General features: G+C 42.5%; 1 protein-coding gene across 2 annotated transcripts in view; it reads right to left on the bottom strand.

Moving 5' to 3' along the window:
• LOC116053759 (Kv channel-interacting protein 2) overlaps positions 1 to 9,014 on the bottom strand; it is a 98,239-nt gene extending 89,225 nt beyond the window's left edge. The window contains exon 1 of one of the 2 annotated variants that reach the window (XM_031304920.2): positions 8,716 to 9,014. In XM_031304920.2, coding sequence (XP_031160780.1) covers positions 8,716 to 8,788 — 73 coding nt within the window. In that variant the 5' untranslated portion in view covers positions 8,789 to 9,014. The remainder of the gene's footprint in view (positions 1 to 8,715) is intronic. The other variant, XM_031304934.2, reaches the window with a different exon arrangement.
• Between the last annotated feature and the right edge of the window lie 3,710 nt (positions 9,015 to 12,724).

The raw sequence follows: 12,724 nt of genomic DNA, 5'->3' as shown, positions 1-12,724 counted from the left end.
CAGATGTAGATCATGTCAGCTAGCTAGCTCCATAGACAGTAAAAGAAAGGCTGTTTCTACAACTTTGGTCAGTTACAAGGCAGGATTAGCTGGGAGACTTCTAAATGAGGGCGCACATGTAAGTAGTTCTTTTGTAGATTATGGTGCACTTGTGTGTTGTAGCAGTGCTTTGCTATTGAGAACGAGGTAGCATGCTAGCGTTAGCATGCTAGCGTTAGCATGCTAGCGTTAGCATGCTAGCGTTAGCCATAGCGTTAGCATGCTAACGCTAATGGTTGCGGTTAGCCTGCTCGTTTCGGCTTGTGACGTCACAAGCCGTGCCGATTTTGAACAGCTCACCCAGAGACTGAAGGCAGGACACATTCAGAAACTGTATCTCACTCTAAACAGCATGGGTGGATTTTTTTCAAAGTTTGTATGTGTGGAAGCACCAGAGACACAACATAACACCCCAAATCCCAGAAAAAGTGATTTTTTCATAATATGGGCACTTTAATGTCTTCTGATGCGGGTAAATGTTCTGTTTTGGTGCTGCTGGACCTTAGCGCAACGCTAAGCGTAACACTGGGTTGGTATCTCTGGGAGCGCCCTGGACTGGTTCTCCTCTTGTCTTTCAGATAGAAGTTTTTCTGTGTCACTTGGTCCCTATTTCTCTGAAACTGCTGCCCTTTCTTGTGGGGTGCCGCAGGGCTCTGTGTTAGGTCCGATTTTATTTACATTGTCATGAGCCGTGGTTTCGCAATGTGAACTTGAGATGATCATTCATAGTTTTATATCATCCCAGCTTGATTATTGCAACTCCGTTTTCACCTGGCTTCCCAACTCTGCTGCAAGGCTGTTGACCAGGTCCAGCAGGATGTCGCACATCACTCCTGTTTTATCCATGTTACATTGGCTTCCGATCAAGTTCAGGATCCTATTATAAGTTCTTGTTCTTACATATAAAGCATTGCATGGTCAGGCACCTGTTTATATCTCTGACCTGCTCCATCCATATACTACTAACAGGTCACTCAGGTCTTCTAACCAGGGACTACTGGTGGTCCCTCGCACTCGTTTGAAAACTAAAGGTGACCGTTCCTTTGAAGTGGTAGCTCCGACTCTGTGGAATGCCCTTCCTATTATCTTACGTTCTGCAGTCTCGGCTGATGCTTTTAGAAAGCAGCTGAAGACACACTTGTTTCAACTCGCTTTTGTCACATGTTTGTAATTTGGGGTTTTTAGTCTTTTAATCTTCATTGGTATTGTATTTGTTTTTGCTTGTATATTTTCTGTTTTGGATCTTACTATATTTTAACAAATGTCTATTGTGTGGAGCACTTTGTGACTGTCTGTAAAAGGTGCTATATAAAAAAATATTATTACAATTATTACATAACTTCTCATAATTTCATTTGTCCACTCTGGTTGTAGGTTTTAGTGCAGCTCTCGAGTCTAGAGTTACAGTTGTAGGATAGAAAATTGGTCATGGGATGGGATGTGCATGTCAAAATAGCAGTCAACTTAAATTAAAGACACTGGCTGACATGAGGTAGGCTATCCCTGTTTGGTTTGCTTTTTAGAGATGTCTGTATTAATATTATATCAAACTGAGGAATGTAGGAACATGCTCCAACGACTGCTTTAATTTTTTTTAGATAGACTGCTACAATAGGTAATCTCATCTACAATACTATGTTGCTAAACAAGCACTGTTGTCCATTTTCATATAATACATGAGTTGTTTTGTGCTGCCTTTGGAGTCTTTATATTACTGGCAGTAAGCAAAAGCAACTAGCATGAATTGTTACAAACAAGCAGCTGTTTAGCCTCTTGACAACCTGTTAGCTTATGTTACTAATCAAAGCCAAGGTCAAATCTTTCTGGATAACAGTAGTGAAGGAACTGCTTCTTTGTTAAGTAACATCATTGAGCTAAAGCCCAGCATACCAAGCGTTGTCCGTGGTGAAATGAAAAGCACAATTACATGACTGGAAACTCAAGTTAGGCTCTTTCAGTGGCACAAAAACAGCCATTTTAAGCTAACACAGCAGCATTGCTAACAAAATGCCACATGTTGAATATGAGCAGGTGCTTAAATACACTGACTCAATCCAATGTCAGCAGCTGTATAATAATTTGTATTTGTCAGATAATGTCGCCCTTTGTACCAATAATTACCAAAATCAAATCAAATTAAATGTACAATTAACTTGACACATCAAATTCTGTTTGTGTTAAGGAGCTGATCTGAAAGCTGTCTTACCATTCATCATACCTCAACATATGTCAATAATGTGTTATGCAAAACTGAGCCTGGATCTGCCATAATTGATTTAATCACATCTCAGCGGAGATTTGTTTATAACATTGTATCAGAGTACAATCTGATGATTAGACTTCCTCCACTTGTTTCTCTCTCTCTCTTTCTTTACTGTTTGGCCTTGTCACATCCCTCTCTCTTTCTCAGTGCTTTCCCTCTCTTCACTCTATATACAACATTACGTTTGGGTCCAGTGGCTGTGGCGCTGCTCCAGGTCAGTTCCGATCCCATTGTTGTCATGGCTGTCACTCCACCAATCAATCAAACCTGCCCATGTGTGAGTTTGTATGCGTCTGTGTCTGTGTGTATGCATGTTGATTAGTTGACTCCATTAACTCTTATGGAATTCTGGTGCCAGGTGGCTGCGGAGAAGCACTTATGTAACGTCAGGTTGCTGTGTGAGTAATAGGTTTACCAGTGCCAGAGGGAGATAGCGTGGGGGGAATAGGATTTTCAAGCCCTGTGGCCAACAAGCAAACCCCCCGAGCGAGCAGTGTGCAATGGAGATGATTAAAGCAAATGGATTTTCAAGTACACAAATATGTTGCTGGACTTCTAAAGGCTGTGTCTTTAGAAGTAAGTAGTTTGGCATGCCTGCCTGAGAGGAAGTACAGGCCACAACGACACTGCTTCGTGAGGCTGAACACAAAATACTTAGCTCAGCATTTCAACGTTTCTCGATAACCTTCTCTCACACAATTGTAATACCTTGAACCCTATCGTAGCCTCCAAAATGCAATTGGTCCTGTTTCCTTCTGCCTTGTCACACTGCATATTTAACTGGTTGCGGAATTGGCTGATTTCAGCATCTGTCCTGGGAGAAATAAAGACCAAGTTGTCGCGAAGTGTCCCCTCTGACAACCTGGCCTCAGGCTGAAAGAGGAGCAATGATGAAGGCGGCCCCTTCGGGGCCAGAGCAAGGGCAGCTAGGCCTTTCAGCAAGCTAATTATGCTGAACATATCATGTTGACCAACAACACCATACAAAGAGACAAGATCAATTATTAATATTGATTGGAAATTCAAATTGGATTCTCTCCGTCTAAGATGTCGTCTACAGTACTTGTATCATTTTTGCTAATTTAGTTTGACCTTTCCACACAAATTACAGCAGAAATCAGCAAGGCAAACAGTGGGCAAAGCCTGGTCAATATCTGTTTTGATAAAGGAGCACACAAGAAGTAATATTCTTGCGGAAATTTGGAGGTTGCCTTGAAATGTAAAAGCTGATACAAGTTATTTTACCATTAAACCTCAAACTTTCCTTCAAATCACAACAGAATAATGTGTAACCTTTTACCTCAATGACCCTTTCAAGACGTTGTTTCAGTGTCTACAGTCCAGGTTAGTCTCTCCTGACCGATAAGACCTGTATGGCATGGAAACAATATAATTTTTCATCACTACTGACCAGAAACAGCAATTCTGCATTTAACTTGGCTTGATTGGGCTATCAGTAAGACACCGTGTGCATTGAGAGATGTTGAGTTTATCCTTACTGGTGGGCTAATGGACAGATATTGACCAGGCTTTGCCCACTGTGCTTTCTTTTACGACAGTTTCACAGATGTGAACGTGCATATGTATGTGTAGATGCATGTCGGTTTGTAATATGTGTGTGTGTGTGTGTGTGTGTTAGTGGGAATGTGCATGCCTGTGTGTTATTGACTAGACTGTCCAAAGTTTTGTCAGAGCTAACTGATTAATTGTAGGACCAGCTGCAGTGTTCTCCTGCACTGTCATCCCTCAGGCCAAAACCCTGCTTGTGTGTGTTTATGCCTGTATGTATGATGTGTAAGTGCATGAGAGATTTTGCTTTTGACAAGTGCAAACCCAGGCTTCCTCTAATCACCTCAACATCTGCTGTCAATCACACTGAAGATGTTACTGAAGAACCTTCAATAAATAGAGTAAATGTCCTCAGCGGGCCTGTTCACAACTAAATTACAGTCACTTATTGTCTACTCGTTTGCATGTCTGTACTTTTCTCACACACACACACACACACACACACACACACACACACACACACAAAAGGAAGGGGAAAGTAACATTATTAAAATCATATGTACGCAGCAAATGAGTAAGATGGCAGCACACACCAGCACACTCCTCCAAAAATCCTTTCGATGGCAGTCGTGCATGTTCTTCAGACATCCTCTACACATTTGTTTACAGCTTCACATACACACACACACAACAAGTGCACACCCACACTGTGTTTGGTCCCCTAGCTTCAATCTGAGACATCCAAGGACTCTCTCTTGTATACACTCACATACAAAATGAGGCAAAGTGCACAAAGAAAGCGAATCAGGGTTGCGACCTACATTGTAAAAGCCAGTAACGTTGTTTGGCTATCTGCTGGTTTCTCCTCTTCCCCATACTGATGAGGTACTATCAGTCTAATGGATAATGGCTGAGCTAATCGGCAGAAAATCATCCTTTAATGCGGATCAGATGTTGTAAGTGACAGTACAGCGAAGCGAGAGAGACACACAACGAATGAAACAGGGCTCTGTCACACTCAGAGACACTTTCCGTCAGTCAATCAATCAGTTGCTTGTTGATAAATATCTCTGACAAGGAAAAAGCATCAGACTGATGTTGAGGGGTAAAAACTTGTACGTTTGTAATACATTGAATCAAACGTTCCTTTCAATTTTTGTTCCCCGCTGCCCCTTATTTACCGTTATCCTCAGATGTCCATCGACTTTTTCCAGACAAATTTTGCTCCACTCTTCTGTCTTCTAATCTTTGTTCTTCATCCTCTGCCCTCCTCTCCTCTTCTCCTTGCATGCATTTATAAATGAATGTGTTTACAGAGAAAGGGGGAAGGAGAGGGAAAGGAGTGGGGTGGGGCCAAGGGAAAGGTGAGCAGGGCTTATTTTAATTAGCGATTGCACAGCCCCTGCGTAGATTCGGTCAAAGATTAAAACTCGTTAGGATTGACTCTGGCTTCCAGGCCCATTAAGCTACTGGTCCCACTGTGGCCTGAAATAATTGGAGAAGAGGGAAGCAGGAGTGGGTTCAGGGAGGCAGTTTAGTTTGAGGAATGGTAATGGGAAAGCTAAGAAGCGGAGGCAATGGTATAGGGAGCAAACAAAAGGGAAGAGCATAGAAGGAGAGGCGGGATGAATTAGGACACAGAAAGTGAGACACTGAAGACACTGTTAGAGACAGAAATATATATGATATTATGTAATCTGATTTGTGAGAGTGGAGAAAGAGTGAGGGGGAGGAGTGCGTAGAGTTAAAGAAAAAAAAGAAAGTGCAGCTTAAGTGGGGACTGTCAGTCAAAATATTTAGCAATGCAGTGGGGACATTAAGAAGAGGACAGAAAAGAATGGATGGGCAATTACAGACTGAACTTCATTTCTACATGTAAATATCCAATCCACTTTACGTTAAGAGGCACCAATTTGAATGTCAGAAAGAACTCAGGTCTGAGGTGGCAGCTCCCATATCGTTACAGGACGATACTGATGGATTGTGCATTAGCAGAATATGATTGGCAGGAGGAGCTTCTATAATAGGGCAAACAATGCCTCCAGACTACAAAAGAGCATAGCTGGGATTTGCCTGGCAAATGTAATACTGTCTACAATCTAACTTTGCTTGTGTCCTTCCTTTGCACTTTTCCTTCCTTCCTGTCTTTCTTCATTCTTTCCTTCCCTCAATGATGTAACCAATGTGACAGATAAGCCTAAGTGAACCACTCTAAGCATTCCTTCATTTAGGAATCCAGTCATTTCACATCAGCAATTTTGGCACTTCCAGGAGGAACCCGGGCCCAGGAACCCAGAGAGAATCCCTCATGAGGTGACGTGTGTCACATATGTCCCAGCACATCAGATGATACACTAAATTAAGGCTTTTAATTAGTGCCAGTGGCCATTACGATTCTAACAGCAGCAAAAACTGTCATACCGAGAAGGTGACTCCCGGCAAAACTCCCTCTGACAGGCTCAATTATGAAGGCAATCTCAGCCCTGGAATCGGGTTGTCAAGCAGTTGTAAATTATGATTTTCACAATTGGGGCTCTGCATTGTTCAGTAGGTTGGGATGTGTGTCGTGTGGCTTCCAGACCAGCTAAAACCCTTCACCTCAACACCTCTACCCTCTATCTTGGCTCTCTTTTTTTGGCCAACTTATAGCCTAGCACGGCACTGAATGCCAGTGCATTTAACATTGCTTATTAAGAGCTGCATGTGTGTGTGAGAATATGTTGGGTAAAGTAAAAAAGATTTCACCTAAGCTACCTAATGAGTGTGTGTGTGTGTGTGTGTGTGTGTGTGTGTGTGTGTGTGTGTGTGTGTGTGTGTGTGTGTGTGTGTGATATGATATGATATGATTCCCCTTGAGTGTGGCTTTTGAGGTGGAAGAGGAGATTATTGCACGCTTCTATAATTACCTCTCATCTCTCAGCCGGTGCTCTTAAACGCAATGGGGAATGCCAGGCTACCACACACTCCGACACATGCACACACACACACAGTGGAGCACACTTCAGTGCAATGTAGAAGGCTGAGAGAGAGTTATTTCTAGAGGGTTACATTTCGTTAAAATGGTGATTGGAGACCACCCACACTACCTTTAAGCAACACAGGTCAGCTTTTCTCTCTCTCTCTCTCTCTCTCTCTCTCTCTCTAAGTAAGAAGAGTGACTCACCTGTAGCTGTCCTCCCCACACAAAAAAACACTTAAGAAGCCATTCTCACAAGTCACATCACACTGTATACTTTTCCATTTAAGTGGGGATTATGCATCATCATGAATCACCTGTTCTCTCTCTGCCACACACACACACACACACACTTTACACTGGGCCACTTTGCGGTCAGCTGTGCCTATAATAATACAAAATGCCATAAATACAAGATCAGCATTATAGCTCCACAGCTTTAGCTGCATCACATCTTCATTACAGTGACTCTTATTGGCAAGAGCCAGTCCTAATAACCATGCCAACCATCAGGGCTAAGTATGTTTTAGAGTTGCAGCGTCTTACAAAGATGAATTAACCATGCAATTCAAAGCTTTGAAAAAGTCATTAAAAACTATGCCAGGAGTAAATTGCTCCACTACACTGAATAACTTGGTCCACCCTGCTGATGATTTTTAAACGCACCCACATGTGCATAGGCTACCCACACACATGCTTTGATACACACAAAAATATTCAAAGATAAACTCAGCAGAAAATACCCACATAATGCATGTCTGTGATGCATGCACACTAACATGGTATCAGTGAGACACCTTGCAATATTTTCTTAATTTAGGATGCATTACATGTGTGACAAAACGCTGCTTTGCTGCTAATGCGTGGACTTGTGCAAATGAGATTATAGTGTCCCCGTTGAGCCAGAGGCACACAGCTGTCTGGACAGGCACATTGTTCCCTCTGCAGGGCTGAGATGTGTTCAGGCATAAAGCAAGCATTTTATTTAGGCAGCTGGCCCTGGCAACTGGCAAACGGTGCTCACATAAGCAGGGGAGAGCTGTGAGCTATAATGTGACAATGGGAGGCTGTTGTAACGGGGAAACACCTCAAGAGAGTGCTCTGCTCGCAAAGGAGCACATACAACGCACAGGTATGTGCAGGCATGCTCAGCTGTCACTCAGTGAACTGCTTAATTTTATCGCTACAAAACTGATGTGTGTAAAGTGTAAGTACTGTCATCAGCCCGCTCACCCCACAGAGAGAGAGAGAAAATCACAATAGCTATAGGACAGAGCTATTCCACGTGGAAGACTTCGGCAGATAAAGGTGATATGAGAGAAGAGGTGATATCACACCAAAACAAAGAATCTGCTCCACAATTTGAGCATCAGATCGCTCAGAAAGGAGTTATCAACCCCGCATCAACAGCCAAGCCAGCAACAATAAGGTGGTCTCCCATAGCTGAGCCAGGCCAGCAAAAATCACACTGCTGTCTTGAAATTGTTGACAAAAACCATCATTCACCAACATTACGCACCACATTATGCAACCACACTGACATGCAACACTGACATTAAAAAATTCAATATTTGCATTTTCTTTTCTTTTTCAAAATAGTCGTCTTTTTTCCCTTAGGAAATAAAACTATAAACGTTCCACTACTTTAGTTGGGTAACACAGTAACCACGTGAATAAAACAGCAAGATGGTGTTACCATGGAAGCTGGAAATTAAAGTACAAAAAAATATATAAACTTACAAACTTGCAGTAGCCTACAAATAAACATATGTAAAAACATATTCAGTTATTTTTCGTTTGGTGATGAGATGAATGGTGGACAGGTTGTGATAATTCAAAGCCTCCTGAAGTTACCGGGCTCTTTCAGAATATCAGCTTAAATATTGAATCTTTTGTCTGCAGGCAACCATACAGCATCCACCGGTGTTTCAGACGCCGGTTTACTCACCCGTTAGCTGGTCATAGGATCCATCCAGCTCTCTGGAGTCCGACAGGCTTTGGTCACGGTTTTTCGCCTTCATTTTCACCGTGTGCGCCGGAATGTGAAACTGTAGGAAACTGATATGTTGGCGATTCTATTTGTGATTTAGTTGTTTGCCTTCACGGATGATGGCTATTACCGTTAACAAGTCACAATTGATTTGCCATAGATAAAAAAAGAGAGCCATGTAAGTTGCTATTCCCCGTGTCTGTTTCTGTGTGCGCTTTCGGCATCCAGGAGCTGAGTGAACCAAGCGCACTTCTCGGTCGACACACTCACACTGGCTGGCACGCGCGTGCGCACGAACGCACGCACGCACACACTGAAGTACAAACACAGAGAGAGGGGAAGAGAAATATAGAAAGTATCAATCTTTTACATAAACTGCTGTGGTTTGGATAGTTCTTTGCAGATCATAACAAATGTAGCCTACACATGAGTGAGAAACGAATCAGGAACACCCAGATAATTAATGAATCGTGAATGAGTGCTTCCTGAATGACCAATCGATGGCTATAGTAGATAATGATGTGGGCCACAAAAGGTAGCCTAAGTTAGGGTCAGATAATCATGAAGTAATGAGGGACATCTTACTGTAGTAATTACTCAGTATGATTCACAGATGGGCTACTTGTACACTAACCACTACCTACTGATTTAGTGAGCTAATCAGTACCTAATGATTCAGTGAACTAACCATTAATGATTCTGTGATATAGTATATTTCTGTCTATTCTCTAGTAACTCATCCTCAAATCAGAGTTATTAATTATCAGGTCGTTCCTGATTCGTTCCTCACACCTTCCTTTGTAACTACAGTACGCACATTTGTGTGCACCGTATTGTAAAGTGTAACCATATCTATCTGGTTCCATTCATGCAGAATCTCACTCGGTCGTCAGCCTGCCTCTCTGCCATTATTCCACCATCACACCACCTCTTCTGATGTTCTCCACTGAGTCAGAGCCGTGTCGGATGTGTACAGAGACATCAGCAGGAGCAACGAGGAGCATACTGCTGCTGCCAGGCAGAGGTTCTGACTATATCTGATCTATAAATACTCACTGGCTGTGGAAAGCCTTGTGTCTATCCCTTTTCCTCCTCTCTCTCTCTCTCTCTCTCTCTCTCTCTCTCTCTCTCAGTGGCTTTCCTCCTTTCTCCTTACTCCTGCTCGCTTACTACAGTATGGCATTTGGTCACAATCTGTCAAGCAATCTGTCTTTGATGCCATTTTTTCCTACATTATATCAGGGTTTGCATCAATAATGCTCTCCATCCCTCTATCCATCCGCTCATTCATTTATCTCAAGCATGAACAATTGCAGTGGCAGACTCAGGCTGTCTGAGAGGCAGGGGCAAAAAAATACCAGCTGCATGGGGTGGAGCAACAGCGCACAGAAAGTTTTCCAGCATGTAGGGCAGCCTATATGACACTGCATCGCATTTTCTCCATTGTAAGGGCACCCATTAGTGCACTGCATCACATCTTCTCCCCTGGAAGGGCACTTCATAATGTTTTCTCCATTGGAAGGGCATCCTAGAGGGCACTTCATCTCGTTTTCTCCATTTCAAGGGCACCCATTTGTGCACTGCATCACATCTTATTTACTGGAAGGGCACCCTGGAGGACACTTCATCACATTTTCTCCACTTGAAGGGCACCCTAGAGAGCATTTAATCAGCTTTTCTTGCACATTGGCCCACCGTAGAGGGCAATTTATCAGCTTTTATCTACCATAAGGGCATTATGGTATTGCCATTTCTTTAAACATGGGGCCACTAAAAGAACCGGCTGCCCCCTGTCCCTGAGTTCACTAGTGAACAATTATAATATTTGTCGGTCTGTTGCTGTGTGGTGAAGTTATTCTTTTATTTAGATGTTCTCGCCCCTTGCCCCCTGCTGAAGGAAGGTTGTAAAGTGTGCTGGGTGCTAGATTGCCTCCCCTTTCACCACTGTGCTCAGTCATCCATCCTGATCTCTTAGGAATCAATTGACATCTGAATCAGACAAGTGTCACCGAAAGGTTGGCCATAAGACCTTGTCTTCAGATGGGGCTGCCTTACATATCATATTTGTCACTGAAATAATCCAAGTGTGCATTTGTAACATGTTGCATTCCCATAATGCCTACATGCAAATGCACATGTAGCCCTTGACCTGCCTATTATTGTTGAAGCATGCAGTACAGTGTGACAGTTATGTAGATGGGTTCAGGAGGATAGTGTTGTTAATGAAGGTGTAGATGCTGTAAGAGATAACATGTTGTAATCATCTTTTTTTTTTTTCTTTTTGTTCTACGAGTAAGAGTTTTTACTATCAAATATCTCTTGACACACTGCTGCTGAAAGTTGGTAGTTTTTTCTTTCACAGAGAAATCCAAAGGCCCAGAATGCTTTAAATGAAGTGCTTGTGGGATCGTCCAACAGCGTCAGAAACCCAATCCTGACACACTTTTCCAATGTCGGAAGGAAGGGAGGCTGCACCTGACAATTTTTGTAACTTTACAAAACTGTCAATCTGATAAGCGCGCCCAGTTCCCGCAGCGATTAGCCAGGTGTGCACAGATGCATATGTAAGGCAGGATTTGTCTTTCAAGCTCTTTTTTTTCATTCTTCCAAAAACTACTTCTGTAACTTTGTGTGTGGAAAACCGTGTGCGTCCTTGTTAATGTTGAGACTGTCCAAAAGTGTGTGCCCTCATCCCTGTTTGTACAAATTATTTGCATGGAGAGTACTTAAACCCTGTTTCCAAATGTGGTTCGAGGACACATTGAATTAACTAAGTTGTTTCAAGTTTAAGACCTAATGCACATTTCCAAGGTGGAATAAACGTTCAAAATCAGATTGTCCATATCACTTTCAAAATAACTCCTGCAGTGTAATCTACTTCTTCTTTGTCCATTATACTTAATGTTCCAACCAATGATTTCACGAAAATATGCATACATACTTTGGTTCGTAGGTGTGATCAATAAGTGTTAATATTGACTCCTCTGATTGAACTAGCCATTGTGTAATTATAAAGCATAATTTAGAATTAGCTTGTTCTTGTGTGTTTGGCGGACCGAAAACAAAAGTAGGTTTCACTCACTGACATTCCTCCTGGGTGACAATTTATGTGTTTGCAAGCATTAATGACACACTGGGAGCATACAAAAATGACTTTGGCCTCGGTACATTAGGCCAACTCTGTTTGGTCAGATCGCTGATTATTGCCACTTGCTTTTTTTAACCCAACACACAACAACAACAAGCCTTGATGTTGCCGGTCTCAGCTTTGCTTATTTGACAAAACTTTAGGAGCAGCAGGTGGCCACATCCTAATAGTGCCCTGGCTTCTAGTCTCATTACCATATAGATGCCTATAGTTGGTTTATCTGTGATCATTTACATTTTGAGTGTAAAGTATCACTGAAATGCACCAAAACATTCTGGAAAAGAGGTGAGTTAAGGTCATAAGGAGTTGGACATTCCCCCTGCTAAGCCTCATTCAAACCCTGTGTGCTGCCAAAACAACAGAGGGAGGCCCACAATAACCACAAGGCCTGCTTTTTCTGTCATCTAATACCAACATAATATTTCACAGATATGGACGATTGGATAGTGATTGTATTTCTGTGTGTGGTAAATCAAAGGAGACAAGGAGAGGTGTATTCTAAATGAAGGCGAGGAGGAGTGTGCAAGAATGAAGGATAGGGGAAGTGGGGAGATCTATTTGTGAGTTAGAGGGGATTTAGTGATTTAGAGCCAAAATAAAGAGAATCTGCGAGTCATAGTTGAGAAGGCTGCAGGGTTATTGATAAGGTCGGGACTTCTAGACAAACCTAGATGTGGATGTGCACACGTCCATAGCTGTGCAGTGACCCAGAGACAGCCTTGTTGTAGCCCAGAACAGAATCGCAGGTACCGGGCATTATGCCAGCCGGGTAGGGAGGTCTCCTGTTGTTTTGTTAGCAGGGTGTTGTTTCCATCCATA

Source organism: Sander lucioperca, chromosome 15, assembly GCF_008315115.2.
Source record: "Sander lucioperca isolate FBNREF2018 chromosome 15, SLUC_FBN_1.2, whole genome shotgun sequence".
Taxonomy (NCBI): domain Eukaryota; kingdom Metazoa; phylum Chordata; class Actinopteri; order Perciformes; family Percidae; genus Sander; species Sander lucioperca.
This window is presented reverse-complemented; position numbering and strand designations above follow the sequence as displayed.